The sequence below is a fragment of the Cydia splendana genome, chromosome Z, assembly GCF_910591565.1.
Source record: "Cydia splendana chromosome Z, ilCydSple1.2, whole genome shotgun sequence".
NCBI lineage: Eukaryota > Metazoa > Arthropoda > Insecta > Lepidoptera > Tortricidae > Cydia > Cydia splendana.
Genome location: NC_085987.1, coordinates 3,000,258 through 3,023,402, shown reverse-complemented (window position 1 = coordinate 3,023,402; position 23,145 = coordinate 3,000,258). Strand labels below are relative to the sequence as shown.

General features: G+C 38.0%; 1 protein-coding gene across 1 annotated transcript in view; it reads right to left on the bottom strand.

The window, feature by feature from the left end:
* Positions 1-23,145, bottom strand: part of LOC134804626 (protein vav) — a 50,187-nt gene that overhangs the window by 12,799 nt on the left and 14,243 nt on the right. Inside the window, exons 5-7 of the mRNA XM_063777736.1 lie at positions 9,714-9,884; positions 3,263-3,478; positions 2,738-2,857 (exon numbers count right to left, since the gene is read on the bottom strand). Of these exons, the coding sequence (XP_063633806.1) occupies positions 2,738-2,857; positions 3,263-3,478; positions 9,714-9,884 (507 nt within the window). The remainder of the gene's footprint in view (positions 1-2,737; positions 2,858-3,262; positions 3,479-9,713; positions 9,885-23,145) is intronic.

The following is a 23,145-nucleotide window of genomic DNA, read 5'->3' as shown; positions in this document are numbered from 1 at the left end:
GTCAAAGGTATATCTTCCATAAATTTAAGTGATAATTCTATGTCCATTTCTAATAAAACAAAATGGACTTTCTCAAACTTTTGATTTTTAAATAACTCTGAAATGATTGTCCAGGATTTATCTTTATGAGGACCAATAAGCCTTCTTAATCTCCTAAAACTGATGTAGTCTGTGTCTATCAAAAAATGAGGTTTAAAGAAATTTATCCCAATATTCTTTAAGCTATCGCAGCAAATCTCATCCAAATCGCATAAGAAAATATTTGTGAATGTAACGTCCAATGTTTTGAGGTTAGTAAACTCTTGTTTGTAAAGACTTAGATCTTGAACTGTAAGATCTACTATTCCACTTAAATTTAGCTCCACAATATTTGCAGACATATTGTGAAAAAGGTCTAGACCAAGATTCATCGCAGTAGCTAATGTACTTCTGGATAAATCCATGTTGCGCACCAAACACGTTTCAAAAAACGGTTTCAGCTCATCTATGCTATATACGTTTATTTTTGACTTCATATCCAAAAACGAGAATATTATGGTAATAACCTCAGTTGGTAAATTCAATAAATTCATTTTGCAATTAAGTTGGAAAACAAAGCATTATTGTATGATAATGTGCCACATTTCATATTAAGGATTTTGATTGAAGTTGTCAAAATGTTACATTATGGCAAGTGACAACTATAGCAGTAACAATGATCATAGACTTGACGTGTCAAGTAAATAGTCTGAATAAGTGAACACTTTCAACAAGCGTTTTAAAAGCTAGGACGTGCTAGGCCAGTCAAATTAGATATTTTCCAGGAATTAATTCCCAGCAAGCTGGAAATCGTCTTAATACCTTCATTTGGTTTTAAATTAGTTTAATCCGAGTTTGCTCCATTCCAGGAGTTGTAGAATAAATTTTGTTCTTTTTCAGTTTTTTGCTTGTAATTAAAAAATGGTACATCCGACGTAAAATTTGCTCTAATCATGATAAAAATTGTCATCTGTACGGCTACCACCAGTTTTGACATTGACACAACGCTTACGTTTACGTAACTTACTTTCTATGCATCTCGCTCGTACTGGCATATTAGTGCAAGCGAGATGTACAGAAAGTAAATTACGTAAACGTGAGCGTTATGTCAATGTCAAAACTGGTGGTAGCCGTACTGATCATCCGAAAAGTACCTTAATATGAATTCGTACGTAGTCAAAGATTGTAAAAAATGGCCGCCACTTAAAATTTTTTTTTTGGTATAATCGTCTTAAAATCCGATTTTTTTTTCACCAGTGTCTGATCCACAACCTTGCTGGGAGTGACATTGTAATTGATGGTGGGTTCCTTCTACATCGAGTGGTTTTGTGAATCCAAGGTAAAATGTATCTCCCAAGGCTGCCAAAATTTATCCACTCCACACCTCCTGGGATGGAGCAAACTCATATTATACGCATTTAGGACCAAATGAAGGTATTAAAATGATTTCCAGCTTGCTGGGAATTAATTCCTCAAAATGCTTTTTTTTATCTAATTTCACTGACCTATCCCACTTTCGCTATACAATCTTTTATTTAACGTGCAATGTATGAAAATGAAAGTAGTATGTAAATGCTCTTATATTTCGGACACCGTTCACATCGCTCCCCGGATAGCCTGAAGAGTTATTATGACAACAAAGTTGAAGGCACCAGACATGGGGGCCCGCCTCCTACTAGATGGTGTGCTCAAATTACTAAAAACTTACACACACAAACAGACTCACGCTTAGCGAAATGCTCCTACTCTACTCGCTGCATTGACACGGAGAGTAAATCGCGTAAAGTCGCACCAAGTCGTGCATGCCGTTTCCAATGACAAAGTGAGGAATATCATCATAAATGTCAAATGTCAAAATATGACGTTATTAATGACACTGCCTCACTTTTGTTAAGTCTGTGCAAAGTTAGATTAGACGGACTCTACTCTTCTCCTGAAAGTACCAGGCATACATGATCGACAAAGAGACTCACGCTTAGCCAAATGCTCCTCTATAGTGTAAACAACATTATTTACGGTATTTGACGTCTGTCACTCACAACAGCAATACTACGTAAAATGTCTTGCACATCGAAATCACAAAGGAAAACAACTGCACTGCGAACGTTTACGTTCTACGTCTTTTTTTTTTTAATTTTAGGGTTGGCCGGACACCACCGTTATGAATCGGTAGTCACCTAAGTAAATCGATATAAATTTTTCATTTTTCTTTTAATAAAAATAAGGAAAAGGTGGATAATTAACTGTAAATATGGATATATTTATCGTCACTTAACAGACAACAAATTTGACACAGAAATAACATAAATAAACTTTAAAATAGATCCCCAGTTAGTTTCAATTTTGACAATGGGTGCGACCTACTCGGTCGGTGTATTAAATGCATTTAGCTTGCGGGAAAACCATATAATTGTAGCTTTATTTAAATCTCAAATAAAAATTCATTATACGTCACAATTCGATACCTCAGCCTACGTGCCATCCAATCGTAATCGCTTGCTGTGACAATCGATTTGCGTTAGCTACATCTCTATATACGTCAGTCATAATGTGTCAAATACCGCAAATAATGTTGTTTATAGTATAACAGATCGCGTCCTAGAGCGGTGATCTCATCGACTCTCGGCTTGTTCGTCTACGAAAGTCACTGTCCTTTTCGATATTTCGAACTTAAACGAAACCAAACTTAAATGCTAACGGCTTAAGGTCTAAAACTCACCGGTTGCGTTTCGTGGACAAGCTTGTCTAGCAACAGATGGTATTTGAGCACTCGCTGCATTGGCACGGAGAGTATATCGCGGAGCTGGATTCGGCCGTCGCTGTGTTCTTTTTGACATTTCTGAAAAAACATGTAAAGTTAGAACCCGGGCAGCTGCACGGCTACCACGAGTTGGCGTTTGACATTTACGATAGCGTCTGCGTGAACTCGATCGCATTCCCTCTCTATCGCACCAATACATGCGAGCGAGATGGACTGCGTTCGAGTTGACGCAGTCGCTAACGTAAACGACAACAACGTCGTAACGTACGACTACTTGTGAGTTTATACTTTATATGCGCTACAGTGCGTGTAATTGGATTTGCCAAAAGGCGGTCTCAGGAGATTTTTGGGCAGAAATTGAATAGCGGGCCTAACAATTTGCTACCAGCTCAGGACTATCTGTATTACCGTAAAATTCCACATATACACAGTTGTTAGACACATTTTTAAAAACCACAGTCAGGACACATATTTTTAACTTACCTGTAACTGCTTGCTAAAGGTCGCGTCTCTTGCGTCCAGGGTCTTCAACGTGTCCTGCGCCGCTGTCAGGTTCGAACAGTAGTCCCCGTAGAGCAGCAATCGCTCTCTCCATGTGAGGAACACGTCGGCGAGCCGGGGGGCTCCGTTACCGGGCACGCAGGCCTCCGTAGCTAGCTTCAGTTGACGGAGCAAGCCGGAGTGGATGTCGTGGAGTTCCTAGAGGACAAAAGGTAGTTTATTAGAATTATTAGACTAAGTGATTGGAAAATAAAAAGGAAATTAAAGGGGCTTATAGTTTACGATCATAAATTTTCTATTAAATTGAATCAAAGCAACGTGTAAAGTGAAATCAAATAAAATCACATCTTTCTGCTGAATTGAGCAAACAAAGGCAATATACAGTTGATTGCACATCGCTATTCGCTTACATGGCCCAGTTACAGAGAACCAAAGTGACCAGAGTAACAACTAGAGTGTCCTATGATATGACAATCCATGAAATTGCCAATCAAAACCTAAATGGAAAGAGTCACATGATGTTTTATAACATCTGAAATTCCGATACATTTTTACTTTTCGTTTGGCGCTTGTACCCCTAAGAAGATAACGAATGACCCCTACCTACCTATCTGCGATTTTATTTGATCAATGATGGACCAAACGCCCTTTATCATAACATGCTACTGCACATTTTAAGCCCAAGAGGTGTACTTATCAACTTAAAAAGCCCTGGAAATGCTTGGAAAATTAAATAAAATTCAGTGGACTCTCATATTTTGAACTTGTTACACTGTTCCGTTGCCATATTGCTACACAGCCCAGCTGACCGATAATCAACACAGTTTGAATGATATTGCAACATCACTCTTACATCACGGCCGGACGAAGTTGTTACTCTGTTCCGACGTCCTATTCCTACTACCCATTGACCGGTGACCCACAAACGGCTAGTGGTCGAACACCGATAGCGACAGCAAGTTTCAAAAGGAAATTTCACATGCGAAGCCTATGAATAGCCACAGAGGGCCTACCGCGAACCACGAGTTGCCTCCCTGTCACACTTACGCATGAATTTACAAGTGCGACAGAGAGGCAACACGTCGAACGGGGTTCGCGGTAGGCCCTCAGATTCCGTCTAAGGGCCGGAACTTTCAGTGTCGCCGTCTAGTCAGCACTATGGAAAATGGCGTCGCCGGGCAGTTGCGTCAACGTTGCGTCGAGCTGCAGCCATAGAATTGACTAGTCGCCGACGCTCGGGAGACGCTAGGCTAGTGTATTTCTTAACGAGTCTTTTTTACGAGTGTATAATTAGTATACATTAGTTCAAAGATAAGTAGCTTTTGTTATTCTGATTTAGTAATTGCTTGCTATCGATATAGCTAAAACAAGAGTTTTGCCCCCGAAAAGGCAGGCTATGATAATTCAGAACCTCTAGTGTAAATTTAATTCCATGGCGTGAGTGACGTACGCGTTTTCGTACGTCATTTTGTATGGGATTTAGAACGGCGCGCCAAGCGGGGCGTTTTAGAAACTCTAAATCCCCATACAAAATGACACTTGACGTAAAAGCGTACGTCACGTTACGCTATCGAATGAAAACACTAGGGGTACAGTTTACATTAAAACGTTACCTACAAAACAATATCATTTAACGCTGATTAATGTTTCTGTGAAAATCGAGCCGCGGCAATACTAATTTGTTTTAATTTTCTCTGAAACTGGGTCACTGTTACATTATAAAGTTCTTTTATCTACTACCAGTAAACGTATCACTTTTGTTTCGACCCAAGGGCCGAAAAGAGCACAGTCGCCATCGGATATATTGTAGGAAGAAGAATATCGTGGCTTAGAAATCTGGATCCAAAAAAGCACACGGTCACTTTTCAGAGCTGATATTGGAGCGGCCAAGGTGCTCAAAAATATCTGAACAAGCACTTTAACGCCTTCACAATACAGGCGTGTTCAGACATTTGATAGCGCCTCGGTCGCTCCAATATATCTGATGGCGACTATACAACAGTTTCAACGCATTGGGTGAGCTCAAAGCGATTTTTATTTTGTCGTCGAAATTTTTTCCCTAATTCCGATTAAATTTTGCTGGTTTAGTTTAAAGAGCTCTTCATTCTGTGCGTGATAAATAAAATCACAACTTTTCCCAAAAAACATGTAGGGTCGACCGGTGTTAATGCGTCACTTTAGGTAAATGCGTCTTTTAAACGTTTCTTCTAAATAGAACATTTTAGAGCTATTGCAACCCTCCCTGTTCAAAGTGTGGTCACTGAACTTTTAGTGTAACTAGACGGCTATAATAGTTATAGATAATAAGTTGCGTTTCGAAGATGAGACGCTTTTACCCCGGTTGACCTATGTAATATTCCGTTGCATTACTATAATATCACACGTTTTCGTAACTCCGCGGAAGATTTTTAGGACATACGGTGGAATCATTTATTTCAGAATGTCGTTTTAGAATGATAGCGTAACTTCGATTGTATGGCAGCGGCTGAGTTTGTTGGCGAAGTAAAAATGTAATAAGTAGGTATATAAACTATTAGTTTCAGCCCCAAAGCTCAGCTACTTGCTATTACAAAATCACCGCCAACTTCTTCACAGAACGCACAGGTAACTTAGTCGTAGATCTGATCTGTGTTCGGGTGCCTTTGAAACTTTGTTCATTAGGGGTCATGTTCCCTGTAAGCGTAGCAATAGCAATGTGATAATGATGCTTAGAAATAGCTTAGGAACTACAAAGACTCAAAGGTACTTTGCGAATTTCTGGTTATACTCGTCGTATTTTTATGTTTCATTGAATTTTTGGGACGTTTGACGCGTATTTTTTTTATTTTTTTTTACTTATCTGAAAAGTAGCGTCCGCACTGATCTCATAGTGAAAATCACTTAAAATCAGTGTCTTTAAGTTTCCGTTGCGGCATAAAAATCATGTTTAAGAATGTTGCAGTGCCCTAACAGGGTGTCATGTACCTACAAATGTATTTATTGTAACACCTGTATTCTGATGAACATGATAGCAATAAAGAGATATGAATATGAATATGAATGAATATGTTTTGACCGAAGGTGTTCGGCCCAAATTCTGCCGAACCATTCGGCCGCGCCAAACCTTTATTTTTGGGTAGTGTCAGACCGAAGTTTCGGTTGCGGCATAAATACTAGGTCCGGTTTCGACCGAAACTAAAGAAAAAAGGAACCAGAAAATAAATACACTCTGTTTAATCTGTGCTCACTCGATGCATCGGTACGCCTGGAGTATTATCATTTTAATCCGCGTCCAAAAAACTTCATAGTTCATGCGAAAATCCACTTTTCTCATTGGAAAATTTGCAATGCACTTCATTTTACATATCACTGGCCATAGCCCTGGCAGTAGACCTTAAGTCTATAGCAATAAAGCTTAGAACTGTAAGTAATTTCACGGTATCGGAGCGAAGCTTTTCGTGTAGGTATTTTTTCCCAATCGGGCACGACAAATAGACAGTGGGCGAAACAGGGCCAAACTTGAAATTGGTTTGCGATAAGTTTTGGAACGTCGTTGTCCGTGTATTTTAATAGCAAATTGTATGGCGGTATGGACGAAATTGTTAGCGAGAATCAACGGAAACCCAATGCGCGACGGACAAAAATGAATCAATTATTTAAAGTTATTCACTACATTGTTCAGAACATAGGGCTGCGTCTTCAGTAGGCACAAAAGTCTATGACAAATATTGGGGCACTTTTTGTCTCCTATTAAGATCAAAAGAGCTCGTGATTCTGAGTAGAAATAACATCACATTTCCCAAACTAAAAAAAAGTGTAGTGTACAGCTGTACACTAAAATGGCCCTAATGTGCCAAGTATCCACTGCATTAGTCCCTGGAGTTCACTTAATTATACGGCAAATGATGATGATGGAATTTCCTTTTGCAGGGTTGCTCTTTTTGACTCACAGATTGATTTGGGAAGGGGAGCCAATCGAATTTTTGATGCAAAATTTTGACTTAAGGGGGGGGGGGGTGCCCCACAAAATTTGTAAAAAATAAAGTTTTGCTATGTGGTCAAGTTTGGTATCATTTCCGTGTAAGTCAAGGATGCTAAATTCGTTTCTGATATTTAATTTATACGGTTTCATATAAATAATAATAAAAAAAAGAACGAAAAATAAAAATTTACTATTTAATTTTTTTTCGAATAAAAGCCTATATTTTTCTTATTTTAATATGCACACAAAAAATAGAAATTTCATAAAAAGGCCCTACTATTCCTCATTATAAAAAGTATACATATGGCATATTTATATTACCCCCCCTTAAGTCATCAAAAATCGGTTGGCTCCCCTTCCTAAATCAATCTGTGAGTCAAAAGGAGCAACTCTGCAAAAGGAAATTCCATCATCATCAATTGCCGTAAATCGCACTTTTTTGTCGTGAGCGCCACGGAGCACGGACTATATGTCTAAAAAACCGGCCAAGTGCGAGTCGGACTCGCGCACGAAGGGTTCCGTATCCGTACCATTACGCAAAAAATGCCAAAATAATCACGTTTGTTGTATGGGAGCCCCACTTATTTTTTTTGTTTTTAGTAGGTATTTGTTGTTATAGCGGCAACAGAAATACATCATCTGTGAAAATTTCAACTGTCTAGCTATCACGGTTCATGAGTTACAGCCTGGTGACAGACAGACGGACAGTGGAGTCTTAGTAATAGGGTCCCGTTTTTACCCTTTAGGTACGGAACCCTAGAAACCGACTCCCATTGGTATTGTTATCCCACCCAAAGGATTTACTTTATAAATTAGATTTCCCTAAGGGTTTTCTTTTAAGATCGACTCATTATTTTTAAGTGATCCGTTATTTTTTTCCGCCTTCTTGGAAACAATATTGAAACGGTTTATACTAACTGGATCTTTATTTAGTAGGTAATTTAGATTAAAATTATTTATTTTTAACTTTGAGGATGAATAGAGAGTACTCTCTCCATCTTTATATCATTACTAGTTAAAATAAATTGTTAATTAGTTATCACTACACCTTACCACCTTACCACTACGCCGCGTCTGTCTGTTTGTGTTTTTGTATGTTTGTTCGCGATAAACTCAAAAACTACTGAACGGATTTTCATGCGGTTTTCTCCTATCAATAGAGTGATTCTTGAGGAAGGCTTAGGCGTATAAATTAGAGATGCACCGGATATCCGGTTACTATCCGGTATCCGGCCTATCCGGCCGTCTTTTTACTATCCGGCCGGATACCGGATAGTGACTTACTATCCGGCCGGATACCGGATAGTAATTTTGCTTGATTTTGGAGTCAACAAATTGGATTTAAGAAACAGTGACGGTCATAATCGTACTCGTTTATTATTTTAAAACATTTGAATGATTCCGCTATTGCACGCGCACTCATTTTCGAACCTAGAAATGAGTCCACGCGAACTTTCACTACGAAACAGATCAAAGGCTGCACAATGCGCACCCGAAAAACCGAAATGTAGGTATAATTTCGCCGGCCGAATATTCGGCGGCCGGATACCGGATATCCGGCCGAATATCCGGTATCCGGTATCCGGCCAAACAACTATCCGTTGCATCTCTAGTATAAATTGTTAACCCGTGCGAAGCCGGGGCGGGTCGCTACTTAATATTAAAATAAAAACAACCATCGTAAAACTTTTAGGTTATACGTCAAAAGCTAACAAAAATGTGTCATGTTTGTTTACATTATTTGCCATTTGAACTCCATGTTATTACGCACCACGATTTGCTTTTTTTCCATTTAGAAATAGCCTCATCTTCTATGCAATAGGTCGGTCGGGCGTAATAGCGAATAGATTCCTTAACAAGAACTGTAAGATTTTTCTATTCTAAACCAGGTCAGGTTGTTTTGCATAAAGAGTGGATGAGGTCGAACACAATATAACACAGAACCCAGGGAAATGCCGGGAGTAATAAATAGTTGCGAAGGAGATTTTAAGAAAACGCTTGTAAAATGTATCGTGGTATAAAATTTACAAAATGTATAAAAAAAATGGCGTTATTCATAAACGCTTGTCAAGTCTAGCAAGCCCTTAATAATCGTTTGTCTCTATTCGTCATTTTGACATTTGTTTGTTAGAAAGGAACAACATTTAACAGAGGTTTGCTTTGTTTTATGAATGAGGTGGTAAATAGCGAAAGGATGGATAGCTTAAGATCGGCTTTTAGGCCGCTCGCCATAACTCTTACAGCTCGGCCACGACTTTGCGCGACCGGCGAGGGCGGCGGCGACATCTATAGGTGGGAACGAAAGGTCTGATCGCTGTGTCTCGCTCAAGCCTATGGTTGCCGCCCCGCTGTCGCCGGCCGTTAGGCCTATCGGCCACTAAAAGTAGTCACGCTTCTCCAGGCTGTACGACGTAGCGAGCTATACAGTGGTTAGCCTTAGGAGTGTCGATAGTACATGAAGTATCAACTGACCTTGATGCCAAAGAAGATGAGCTGCAGATCCTGCGCTTTCAGATAGGGCGTGAGCGGCCTCAGGAAGTACTTTATGATCTTGCTCAGGACGTCGACATAGTTGCACTCTGTGTCCACCAGCTCCCTGATCACGTAGTCGCGTTTCTCCAGGCTGTGCGATGACGTAGCGAGCTAGACAGTAAGGGTAGGTTATAGTTGCAGTTCGGTTCAGTAAGGGCCACTTGCACCATTCACTAACCCGGGGTTAACTGGTTAAAACGTTAACCCAGTGTCAAATTGTACTGGTAACCATGGTAACTCCAAGTTTAACCGGTTAACCCCGGGTTAGTGAATGGTACAGGTAGCCCTTAGGGTGTCCGCTAGCTGGCGGGGATGCAAGGGCCGGGCGCACCCGCGCGGGTGCCATTGTAGGTAAAATCCGCCTCACGCGTCCGCGTCTGTTAGCGATGCTGATACTATTTTTCGTTAACCCGCTCCGTGCACCAGCGCCCAGCTAGCGGACGCCGTAAGCTCCATAGAGTCCATCTAAGCTAACTCTGCATCGACTTTGACAGTACCGAGTTTCATTATAAACGTCATATTTTCATAGAAAATTGACGTTTGTGATAAAATTTAGATAACTAAACGGTATGCAGTTAACTTGGACTGACTCTAAGTGCCATTTATGACGCATAGTTTCGTTACTCCGAAGCTATATGTCTAATATGTCACGTATTACTTAAATGGGCCAAATAATGTGAAAACATAACGCTACAAACACTGAAAAAAAAAATGCATAAAAGTTACAATTTATAATGCACAAAAGTTGAGACTTGCGAAATATGTGTTACCTGTTACAAGATCGGTTTTAAAACAGCAGCATATTTGTTCATAACTTTATCAGTTATTTTTTTGAATTACTCAAAAAGTTCTGCAAATATTTTTTTCCAGTGTAGTTGTGTTGGAAAAGTAGCGCTTCTGAGCTTAGACATAAGTATAACTAGAGTCTGGCAAATGAAAGTTGAAGCAACCCGATAAAATTAAACGGTTATTTTAATAGCTATTTAAAATATAACTGAATCCGATTGAATTAACTTTCTAAATACAGACTCTAGACGCGCCTCAGTAGAAGGTGGATTCGGTTTACTCATTAATATATTAATTTTCTCTTTTTTGTTCTTAGGTACAGTAATACAAAAACAATCATTCTGGAATACGCTTAAAAAGTGTTTCAAAACGATTGTTATACATGCAACATTGTTAAAATAGAAATATAACGCATGCACTAATTCAACATAATTTTTTGTCAAGTTTATGTCACTTGAGAAAGAAAATACTTTAATATTATGATGTCACAAACCGCAATGCAAGCCGGCAACTTTTTTCTAATATAATGTTCGAAATAATTTTTTTTTTTACCGAACTTATACCGGATACGGGCATATTAATTTTACCTCGTACTTTAAAGCGCTACTTAAGTTGTGTATAACGCGTATAACAGGCCTATTCGGATTTCGAGATAATCACAAGATCTTGAGACGATTTAGAGATCAACTAGATCTACATTAGATATCGACTAGATGTGACTTGGATATCTAAGTCATAACTTGTCGAAATCGTTCAACAGGACCTCCAGAATCGCGGAAACGTCAAATTTGACATATCTATCTTACAAATATCTTTAAATTATCCGTATCGTGACTTGAAATCTAGTAGAAATCTAATTCATTTTCCGAATCGAGCCGTAAGTCACGTCTAACTGTCACTTTCCTGACGAAATATCCTATATATTTTGACATTAACCGTCAGTTTTGTGACGATTGCTAACCGGCCGTTAATGGTACACAGTTGAGTGAAAACGCCCATATCTACTTACTTTACTTTTAACATACATAGGTACCATAACTTTACTTATACTTTTTTATTTGTAATAGTTTTTAAATGTATAAGAATTTATGTATGAGGTTGTTCTAGTTTTGCTACATTTCAAAATTATTTAGAAGATTGAAACAATTTCAACTCCAAAAAACTGACGATAAAACACCCAAAGGACTCACCTTTTTATCTTTCTTCATAAAAACACAATTAAAATAACATAACTCAGCGACACGAAAACACATAACACAAACACAATACCCCAAACCTTGGTATACACACACTGAGATATTTTTAATTATTTATTTCTTTCCCCAACACGTTATTCGCACGAAATCCGATAGTATCACTGGCGTCCACGGCGACGTCCGCGTATCGTGCAATCGCCATCAAATATATCGGAGCGGGCGAAGTGCTCTCAAATATCTGGACACGCCTCTATTGTACAGGCGCCAGAGTGCGTGTTCAGATATTTGTGAGCACCTCGACTGCTCCGATTAATCCGATGGAGACTGTACTAAAAGAAACGCTCGATTGTAAGCCTTGTGTGCTTGTAATAGGGTACACTAATTGCAAGTTAACAGCGTACACGGTACTCTTACTTAATTGCAATATTGCAACTCGGCCGTGAAGTATTTGACAATTTGTTCGGAGGAAGCGACTCGCTCGAGGGTAACTAGTCCAGTCAACGGGGACGATATTTGTAGGCCACAATGTAAATTCTTGATTGTCACGATTCAGTACTGATATTTGCGTAGAAAACAAAAATCCGATATCTAGTTATTAATTGGATATTGATAAGCTTAATTTTCACAAAACGAGTGATTCAATTGCCACGTCGGCAATTTTCAGTTTTGACCAAAATATATAACGAAGATTGTCTCTTTGCTCTTTGATGTTACGACCATCCCCACCAATCTCTACATTATAAATGCGAAAGTAACTCTCTCTGTTACTTCTTCACGCTTAAGCCTTAAACCGCTGAAACTGATTTAGATGAAATTTGAGGCCGGGGAAAGACATAAGATAGTTTTTATCGACGTCATCATCATTCTACGAAGACGAAGTACTCTTTGATTGGACTGGAATAAATTCAGTCATGTTACTATAGCTCTCCGTGTGCATCGACTCAAGCAGACCAGTATAAATGTAACAGCAAACGTACAGATATGCCCGTCGGATCTCTCTGGCAGATTGACACTTCCACACTTTCTCCTGTCAAAGTCGTTGCAAAGGGCCACCCCACACTAGCGCCTCCCGAGCGTCGCCGTCTAACTCTATGGCTGCTGCTCGACGCAACGTTGGCGCACCTGCTCAGCGACGCCATTTTCCATAGCGCTGACTAGACGCCGACGCTCAATACGCTGGTGTGGGGTGGCTCTTAGACAGTCTCCATCGACGTATAAAAATGTGAAAATAGTTGTCTGCGGCTAGTATTCCACCTCTCCAATTTCTTTGTCCATAATTTGTATTTGCGTCTCACATTTTGCTTAGTGAGTGAGACGCTATGCACATTGGACCAAGAAATTGGACAGTAGACCAAGCACTCGCGGCGAGATAGACTACCCGTCTTTTTCTAACTATGTATCTTATCATCTCGCCGCGAGATACTGTCGCGCCAATCATGTGCTAGCCCGGCAGGTGGAATACCAACCTGAGCAGTTTGTTTTCGAGCTTTGGGAATATTAACCCAGAATTCACCAACGTTTACAGCATATTCAATACAAATAAATTTCTTTGAAATGTTGCCGCTAATAAGTTTGTGTAACATTTCGCTGGGATAGTTTGAGTTGGAGACGCGAAGTGGCTTGTAGAACATCTCGTTTCGCGACTGTATTGGAAGTTGGGTTGATATTTTTAAACTTTGCACTGGAAACTTTGGTCTCGTGGAAATAAAATATACTTACTTCAAAGGAAATTTCAAATACACACACCATCTTTTAGCGTCATCTTTGCTTAGCATTGCGGTTCGTAATTTCATACATATTACAATTTATAATTGGAATAGGAAGCATGCATCGATATTTCCAACATGCAGGTGCCTATTTCAACAACTTCACAATTGTCAACTGCCAATGACAATTTCTTGTACAGATCTGGGTCAGTAAGTATTACGTCGGTACCTATCGTCAATGTTTACTGTTGAAACACCAATGTTAGGTGAGTTGTCAATTGTCATTGTCAGTGGACCATTGTCATCGTAGTAAAACGGGGGCCTGAACGCTAGTTCACTGTAAGTATTGATAACACGAATACTATTTTGAGTAAATGGTAGATTTGCTATTAATAGTACCAGTAGTGCACTGTAAAAGTTATATTTTGTTGAATTTGAAATAGTATTCATGTCGTAATGCAAGCATGCATGTCAATAGCATTTGTAGCAGATATGTAAGTAAAATAGTACAAGATGCCCAAAGTAAAGCAATGCAAAATAATAATAAAAAAAACATGCTAAACAACCGGTGGACTTTGATAAATGATAAATCACCTGCATAAAATCTATTATTTATACTTTTTTATACATTATTTATACATTCATTCATATATTTTCTTTCAATTCAATTATTAGGTTTGGTACTTTCTTTATGTGGCATTGATAGTTTTTGTTGGAATCTTAACTTTCTGTCAATTAATTTAATTTCAAATAGACATCCCGCTGCGGGAGCTTGCCATACGAAGGGTTAGTTCGGTTTTGTATAGCGTGACACCATCAACCCCCCTATGCAGAGTAGTCCACCGGCAGTTGAACAAATTAAACCATACGTTGAAAGCGGGCTGCGGCGCGGCGGCGGCCAGCGTGTCCCTGGCGCTCTTCACTGCGCAGAGATCGTGGTAGATCTCCTCGTCGTGTATGCGCGCGCAGTAGCTCGCGTACTCACCGACGTCGCCCGCGGGCGGGGGGGTGGCGCTGCGCATGCGGTGGCGTTAGGCCCTATTTACACATTTACTGACCCTACAATAGCCTCTCCCGAATAGTGGCGTAGCTAGGCGTCTGCGAAACGGCTTCGCGGTATATGCAGCGAGACTATAGTTTTTTTTAGCATTAGAAAAAGACTACGCGATCTTGACGTGTCTTTTAATTGATAAACGCTTTTTAAAAATCAGTAACTATTACTTATGAAAGCAAAAAAATTAAAATAATTGTACATGATTCATAATTGTTACATATTTGCCGTGACTTATTTTTCAATAAAAAGACACGTCCAGATTGTTTACCTTTTCTCTAATGCTAAAAATAACGAACTATAGCGAGAGTCAACCCTTTATCTTGGGAATACACATTAAAAGAAAAGAGCCTCATATATGTGACTTCGCCCACGACTATATTAGCCCATGCTACGCCACTGCTCGCCCGAGCGTCGGCGCCGTCGACATTATATTAGCTGGTGCTTGACGCAGCGTTGGCGCAACTGCGCGGCGATACCATTTTTCATAGCGCTGACTAGACGCTGATGCTCAAAAGACACTAGTGAGGGGTCTCTCTTAGTGTTAAGTGCGAGTTCATAGTGCTACTTGCGTTTAGTAGTAAATGTATTAGCACTAAGTAATCACTAATCAATGTGTAAAGAGGGCCTTAGCGATTGAAACGGGTACAATTTGGATATAGTTTAGAAAAGTCGAAGCGGTGGTGGCCGAGTGGATCTGACGTCCGACTTTCAATCCGAAGTTCATGGGTTCAAATCCTGGCTCGTACCAATGAGTTTTTCTGAACATATGTACGGAATATCATTTGATATTTACCACTAGCTTTTCGGTGAAGGAAAACATCGTGAGGAAACCTGCATACATCCGCGAAGAAATTCAAAGGTGTATGTGAAGTTCCCAACCCGCATTGGGCCAGCGTGGGGACTAGGTATTGCCTTAACCCTCTCGTGCTTGAGAGGAGGCCTGTGCCCAGCAGTGGGACGCATATAGGCTAAATTATTATTTAATTATTATGATAAGAGTAGTCTACACAAACCAATTTGTCGGTAGAAAATGCCTGTGTCACGCCTATACTCTTTTGCCGCCTTTTATCCGACAGATTGGCTAGCTAGACCAATTTGTTTCTTTCCTAAACATTATACTCTTTTAATAACGCCTGCACACAAACGCCGCGCAACATGTTTACCAGCGTAACGTACTCGTACGCGAATTCCTAACTAGGCGAGTTGTGTTCTATACACCAAACTTTGACGTGATAAAGTGTGGAAATGTCACAAGTAACACCAGATTTTCATGGAAATTTTACGCTTATAGTGACACCATCACACTTTGTCATCGCAAAGTCTAAGCAGTTAGCTTGGTTCGACTGTATATTGGAACAAAAACAGTAGGATATAGTTACCTCCATGGATATTAGGCCAAAGTGTACCCGTTCAATCGTACACACACAAGCAAATATAAATCAGTAATAAATCAAAACCAAAAACTACAAATATCACTAATATATAAAATTCTACTAAAACAGGTTATACGGTATGGATGAATATTTTTGCAATTTTTTAGTACATAGATAGTTTAATCCTAATTTGACTACAAATTAAATTCGTAATCGTAACATTCATTACAAAGTAAAATCAATTGAACTGTAGACGAATTGAGGTCCTTAACTACGTACATTTGATAATTCATCCATACACTAAATCAAAAATTTCGCTATAGGCAAGGTAAATTTCAAAAAATACACAATTGAACAACCTTTACATTGTCAATGCCTGTTGCCTCTACAATTTCATTTATTCCATTGTGTAACGGCAAAATTATTATGTGAATAGGCCATATGGAATCGAATACACTATATAGACGCATTATTAATGTTATTAGGATTTTAACATTTTGTGTAGTCATATCATGCATATATGTGCAATTTTGGAAATAAATAAAATCATAGGGATGCCGATAAGCAATAATGTGTCAATCCACATTCAATTTGCAATAAGATGTCAACTCAAAAAAGTGACGCTTAAAGTTGACATTTTATTGCAAAATAATGTGGGTTGACACATTTTTGCTAAACAGCATCCAGTTAGCATATCATAACTTTCGATATCAAATCCCTAGAACTTGCCCCGAGTTATCCCAGGTATGATTAATAGGATTTTAATATTTTGTGTTGTCGTATTATATGTGTGCAATTTTGGACCTAAATAAAATCATAGACTTAGCATAGCATAACTTTTGAGAACCGAGGGCCTACCGCTAACCACGTTTGTCGTGTTGCCTCTCTGTCGCACTTGTAAATTCGTACGTAAGTGTCACAGGGAGGCAACACGTCGAACGTAGTTCGCGGTAGGCCCTCAGGGCGTCACCACACAGCCGCCATTATTACCACTGAGATTTACTGTTTAACTGAGAAGGTTTATTGTCAGCTGTGGACTGGTTGAAGGCTTGGCTATGTTAACCCTTTAGTCCGTAGCGGCAAATGACATACAAAGTCTTATAAATCTTATAATAGTTAAAAAATCCTCAAAAATACCATTTAATTGGAAAATCGAGACTACGTTTTGTAAGGAGAAGCGGTCATTTGACTTCTTCCCTGTTGTCTTAATGATTATTAACAAAAAAATTTTAGCAAAGTACCAAAAACGAATTTATTTTTATTATTGGTTACTTGCCCCTCAAGTCCCGAGAAGCGAAGTTATTAGCTAATTGACCGATTTGCGTGGTTGAAATTGGTTTACTTTCATTTTTTTTTATTCATATAACAATACAAGATTGTGTTCGAGTATTAACATTAATGTACAATAAAATAACTAGAATTAAATAGCAATAAAAATACATGTCAATAAATAACTCAACTTAAAATATAGTTATACAATACAATACACAGCAAACATAAGTAACTATACCTACTGCAGCCAATAACATTGAATTTATAAATATCTATTAGATAATCATGATAGAAAAATAATCGTATTAAATAAGCTACTACATAAGTCCCTATAATCAAAATCTCTCATCCTTCATAAATTCATCCATCGCATATAGGCACTGATTTAGCAGGATTTTCTTAAGCCTAGTTCCAAATAAGTTTGAATTAAAAACACACTTTAACTCTATAGGCAACTTATTGAAAAGAACAATGCCCTGATAAGCTACAGCGTCCTTGACTACTTTCAGTCGTGTAGCAATAGTATGAGGCAGATCTTTCCGCCTTGAAGACAGCCGTAAATCTCTCTCTTCTGTCGATTCTATTTCAGAGAGATTTTTCACCAGATCTTTGAGCACAACAAGGATGTATAGGCTAGGAACAGTTAGAATTCTAAATGTTTTAAAGAATTCTCTGTATGAAGTCCGCTGTGGTACTTTTGCCATTATCCTGATCGCTCTTTTTTGCAATATAAAAGCAGCCTGGACATTACACTTAAGGCTATTCCCCCATAGTTTTATACTATAACGTAGTTTAGACTCTATAACAGCGCAAAGTAAACCATCCTAATTTGACTTAACAACAATTCGTTATAGAAAATTATTAATTGCATAGGTACTTCAAACCGAATATTAATAGCTTTATGAACGAGGAAACATAATTGATGGATGCACTTACAGACGTTTTTCCCTACAAGAATAACGATCTGTAAACAAGGGTTCGATACGATGTGAGGTCATCAATGCATCCTCGTCATGTCTCAATGCTCTGCTCACATAGCTAAATTATGTCACAATTGTTTTTTTTTCTTTGTCTGGATGCGAATTCTTTAAACCCACGTTACAATTAGCTATTAGATTTTTTTTTAATGCATGATGTCAATCGATTGTTTATTGCGTTCAATGGTCTTAAACTAAGCCCCTTAGTGCGTTAAATCAATTAAATAATAAAAGTCAAAGAATGACATTCGTATACCAGGCGCTTCAAACGTCTCTTATTAAGATATCGTATTATGACGTCATAATATTATAGCAGCAATTTTATTGTACGAAAAAGGAAATCCTTCAAAATTTTGGTAACTAAATGGAATCAATTAAAATATACCTATGTAGATAATAGTTTTCAATTGTGTTTTTTTTTTTCAATTCGTCCAAACCAGCTTGAACCGTATCGTATATTTAACAATGAAAGTCCCTGGGCGTACTAAAAGCATTGAAATAATTAAGTATCGTGAAATATTGAGTACCTTTAGGTATGTACCTATTTATTTTTGGTAGAAATATCGAAACATCGTTGGAAGTGCGTGTAAAAATACATATTAATAGGAACGGTCGAATGTAAGCGTAAACAAATCGCGTCTGTTAGTAAATATGGGCGGGATCTATTTTAACACATTTAAAGGTGTTTCGTTGGAGAGCAAATACTTCGCTTCAATCCTACAAAGTAAGATAAATAAGATACATATTCGGAGATAACTTTTACTGACATATACTCGTAAATACATACATCGTTTTAATTTTAATAACAAACAAGAGCAAATACTTCAAGAGTAATATACGTACCGAGCAATAGAATTATTACTAAATAACTTCATAGCTACATTCCAAAACGCAGACATATTCGCAGACAAGTGGCCGGCCCTACAACGTACCTAGTATCAGGATTTTTTTTTAAACTCTACCTATGTTACTTAATATCAGGATTTTTTTAAATCTCTACCTATGTAACTTAGTAATACATATGTATGTTTAATTTAAGATTCTAGAGATAGTTTGAAAAGTGTATACATGTTTATGATACTGACTATGTATTAACAGTATAAGTGTCTTGGCATCCTGCAGCTGTATACTTATACCTAGTGTTTGTTTGAATAAAGAATAAAAGCATACAAAATCAACGTCTTATCGAAAAGGAGAGCTTACGCTAGACGTGTTAGTAATCCTCAAGCCGCAACCTTTGGAGCTCCAGAATATTCCCAAGGTGAAATATTTTTTATCAACGGTGAAATACAATTTGAATTTGTAAAAGAAAATGGTTCGAGTATGTCCATTACATATGAAGAAATAATTTCGAGTCATGTAGTGTATAATTTTTATACGTTTAAGATTGCACTCATATCCAATGACATACAAAAGAAAGCGTGGCCTTGATACGTCTATTTTTATTGTAAAGAAAGGTAATCAATTAATCATATAGGTCTTATAGTAGGTAGTCATAAGAATACTTTTCGCTACAGAATGGAATAAATTGTAGACGAAGTAATCTAATTAAAGTGTAACCCACGCATCATTACGTTTCATATTAAAATGGCAAGTAATTCTACTTTGTATAAAAAATCTCATGCAGAGCGAACACATTTCAAAATAAACACAAGCGGGCATTCGGCACGTTGCAGTTCTAATTCCAAATTTAAATACAATATCATCCCTTCACAAAACTCAACGAATGTTAATGCAAATGCGACTGTATGAACTGCTGCATATGATTGAATTTAACCGTACGCAATAATAACTTACGATTTTTTGAAATGGGTGAACAGACAACGTACCGAAGTGCATCGCGGAAAAGCCTTCTGCACGCTTTTATTCGACTTTTTATGAGCATACGTCGCACTCCAGGGGGGCGATTTTTGAATTTCGACCGCTCGATTTCGTGTATTTCGTTCAATAATATCTCCACTACTAAGCGTTTAATTCTACTAATAGAATTGAAAACGAGTGGTCAATACCACTCGATTTCAAATTTCTATCTCTATAACCTCAAAAATTAGCATTTCGCCATTTTCCACCGCTTTTCGAGTGACGAAATCGAACGATCGAAATTCAAAAATCGCCCTCTAGCGGGGATTTTGAGGGCTTTTGGTAAGGTTCACAAATCAATTTTCGAGTTGTCAGAATAAAGTACTTTAAGTATTTTTATTCAAAATTGAATGGATATAAAAAATAGATAAGTACCTAACTAACTTACAGTCTTAGTTGCTGAGGTATTTGGCATTGCACATTACAAATACTGGGTACCATATACCAAGTACAAATACTCGTAAGTTAAGATATTTTGTTTGTAAACCTTGACATGACATGACCCATATGACATGCCCGCAAAATGCCCGCTGGAGTGCGACGTATGTTTATGGAATAAAATAAACAACAATACATTGTATCATATATTCAAGTGTAGGTATGTGTTGGACAATAACGTTTTCTTCAATAGGTATCGAATTTCTTCTTTTATTACAAATAAACAGTTATGTAGTAGTAAAATTAAGGCGTAAAAAGAATTTGGTTCTACAAACAGTAATAGAAATAGCGCAGGTTTTTACCTTTTACCTCAATAACTCTGAAAATATACCTACTTCTGTTTAAAATTCTGCTCGTCAGATCCCTCAGTTATGTGACTAGCTATTTCATACTAAAATTATACTGCTTTGGTATGCAGGGTAACAATATACAACTGAATATAAATCTAAATTATACATTTTTTAGTACACGAAATACACCCGACGATGCTGACGAGTATATTTTCAGAGTAATTGAGATAAATGTCCATATTTTCCGTCGGAAGTTCCGCGCGACGCGACTAGCTTTTGTTTCCAACTAATTTCCCGGCTTCACGCCTCCTTTTAGGGAAATATTTTGAAGCTTAAGAGTTTTACGATAAGATGCTTTACTTCGAGTGGGCACTTGTGAGTAGGTACCTGCTTAAATTTCCTTTAAAAGGTTATATTAATACATAATCAATATTGGCTTGTTTATTAGACTTAACACAGGAAAACCGCGAGAGTAACTATATCTCCCGCGAGATAGACTCCTCGTCTTTTTCTGACTGTATTAATTAGAGTGGGACGGAGAGTATATCTCGCCTCGCGGCGATTCTGTGCCAAGCCTACAGAATATTTCATCTCACATTTCTTATTAGCCTTGGATTTCTAAAAGCGTACCGAAAGCTTTCAAAATAATAATTACACCTATTAAAAAACACTTCAGTAAAAGCTTGATACACGAAAGAGAATTTTCAACTAAGTACAAAACAATATTTACAAATATTGAAAACATTGCAAAAATATGTTACTCTAAAACTAAAACACATATCTTAAAAAAATGGATTACTAAAATTAATAAAAAAACACTATATACTAAACTACATATTTAAGATGTATTGGGTTAACTTCAAAAAGGGAGGAGGGAGAAACTTTGAACATAACTAGGGCAATAAAGTTAAAGCGAAATGGTCCTTCAGCGTAGTCTCAAGCAAGTAGCTAATTTTCAAAGCAAATTAATGCGATAGAGTACTAAATATACAATATATTGAACTATTCACACATTTCAAATGAAAAGCAAGTTATAGGAAACCTTAAAAGTCTAAACTACAATGTACCTCAGAACCGAACAGTCGTATGTGGAATGCAAATGACCAACACACCAGTCTCCTGGTTTTTGAGCGCTTTCATATCGATTTATTACAAGTTTCATTGTGTCGATACATATCAAAACCATTTAGGAGCAGATCGTTGGCAGCTTTGTACTGTCAGCCTATTTATGCTCCTTATTAACTTTTTTGACATATTGCAATATAAACTGTTTTACTTTGAACGTGCAAGGTGTAGCGTTAAAAATAAAAATCAGATTTTTGCTTGGTAATAATATTGCTTAGAAAAAATAATCCTATATGCATGACGTTTGTACCTAACACTTAGTATTTAAGAGATTTTTGCAATGCCCTGACAGGGTATCATGTATCACCTACTTTACAAGTAACACCTGTGTATTGTAATTAGAGATGCAACGGATAGTTGTTTGGCCGGATACCGGATACCAGATGATCGGCCTGACCATCGGCCGAAAATCCGGTATCCGGCCGCCGAATACTCGGCCAGCGGAACTATACCTACATTTCGGTTTTTCAGGTGCGCGTTCTGCATGTTTGACCTGTTTCCTAGTGAACATTCGCGCGGACACATTCCTAGGTTCGAAATGAGTGCGCGTGCAAGTCAGTGGAATGTTTAAATTGTTAAAAAAAATAAAATAAACAAGTACGACTATGACCGTGTCTGTTTCTTAAATCCAATTTCTTTACTCCAAAATCAAGCAATGTTACTATCCGGTATCCGGCCGGATAGTAAGTTACTATCCGGTATCCGGCCGGATAGTAGGTCACTATCCGGTATCCGGCCGGATAGTAAATTGATGGCCGGATAGGCCGGTTACTGGATAGTAACCGAATATCCGGTGCATCTCTAATTGTAATGTACCTGATTATGCAAATAAAAGAAATAAATAATAAAATAAAAACCTGTACACTCCTTTTTGATGAAAAAGTTTAGTTTATACAGTCAGCCTCAAAAAGATAGTGTCAGCCAACGTGGCCAAATATATCGGAACACACCCTTATTTCTATAAGAAAGGTGTGTAACGATATATTTGGCAGCATCTTTTTAATACTACGTTGGTTGCAAACAAGCATACGGCCCGCCTGATGGTAAGCGGTCACCGTAGCCTATGGACGCCTGTAACTCCAGGGGTATTACATGCGCGTTGACGACCCTTGGCGGTGTATTTATGTGGTTGTGTTCACAAAAAAAAAGCTTTTTATTTTAATTCCATTTTGATTTCTCATCAATGTAAGTTTGAATTGAATTACCTAGCCTGCTGGGCTCAACGTCAAGCTATAAACCTACCTATTGACGTTAACACGTGTCCGAAAATGTCCAACAATCTAACATTAATTCGG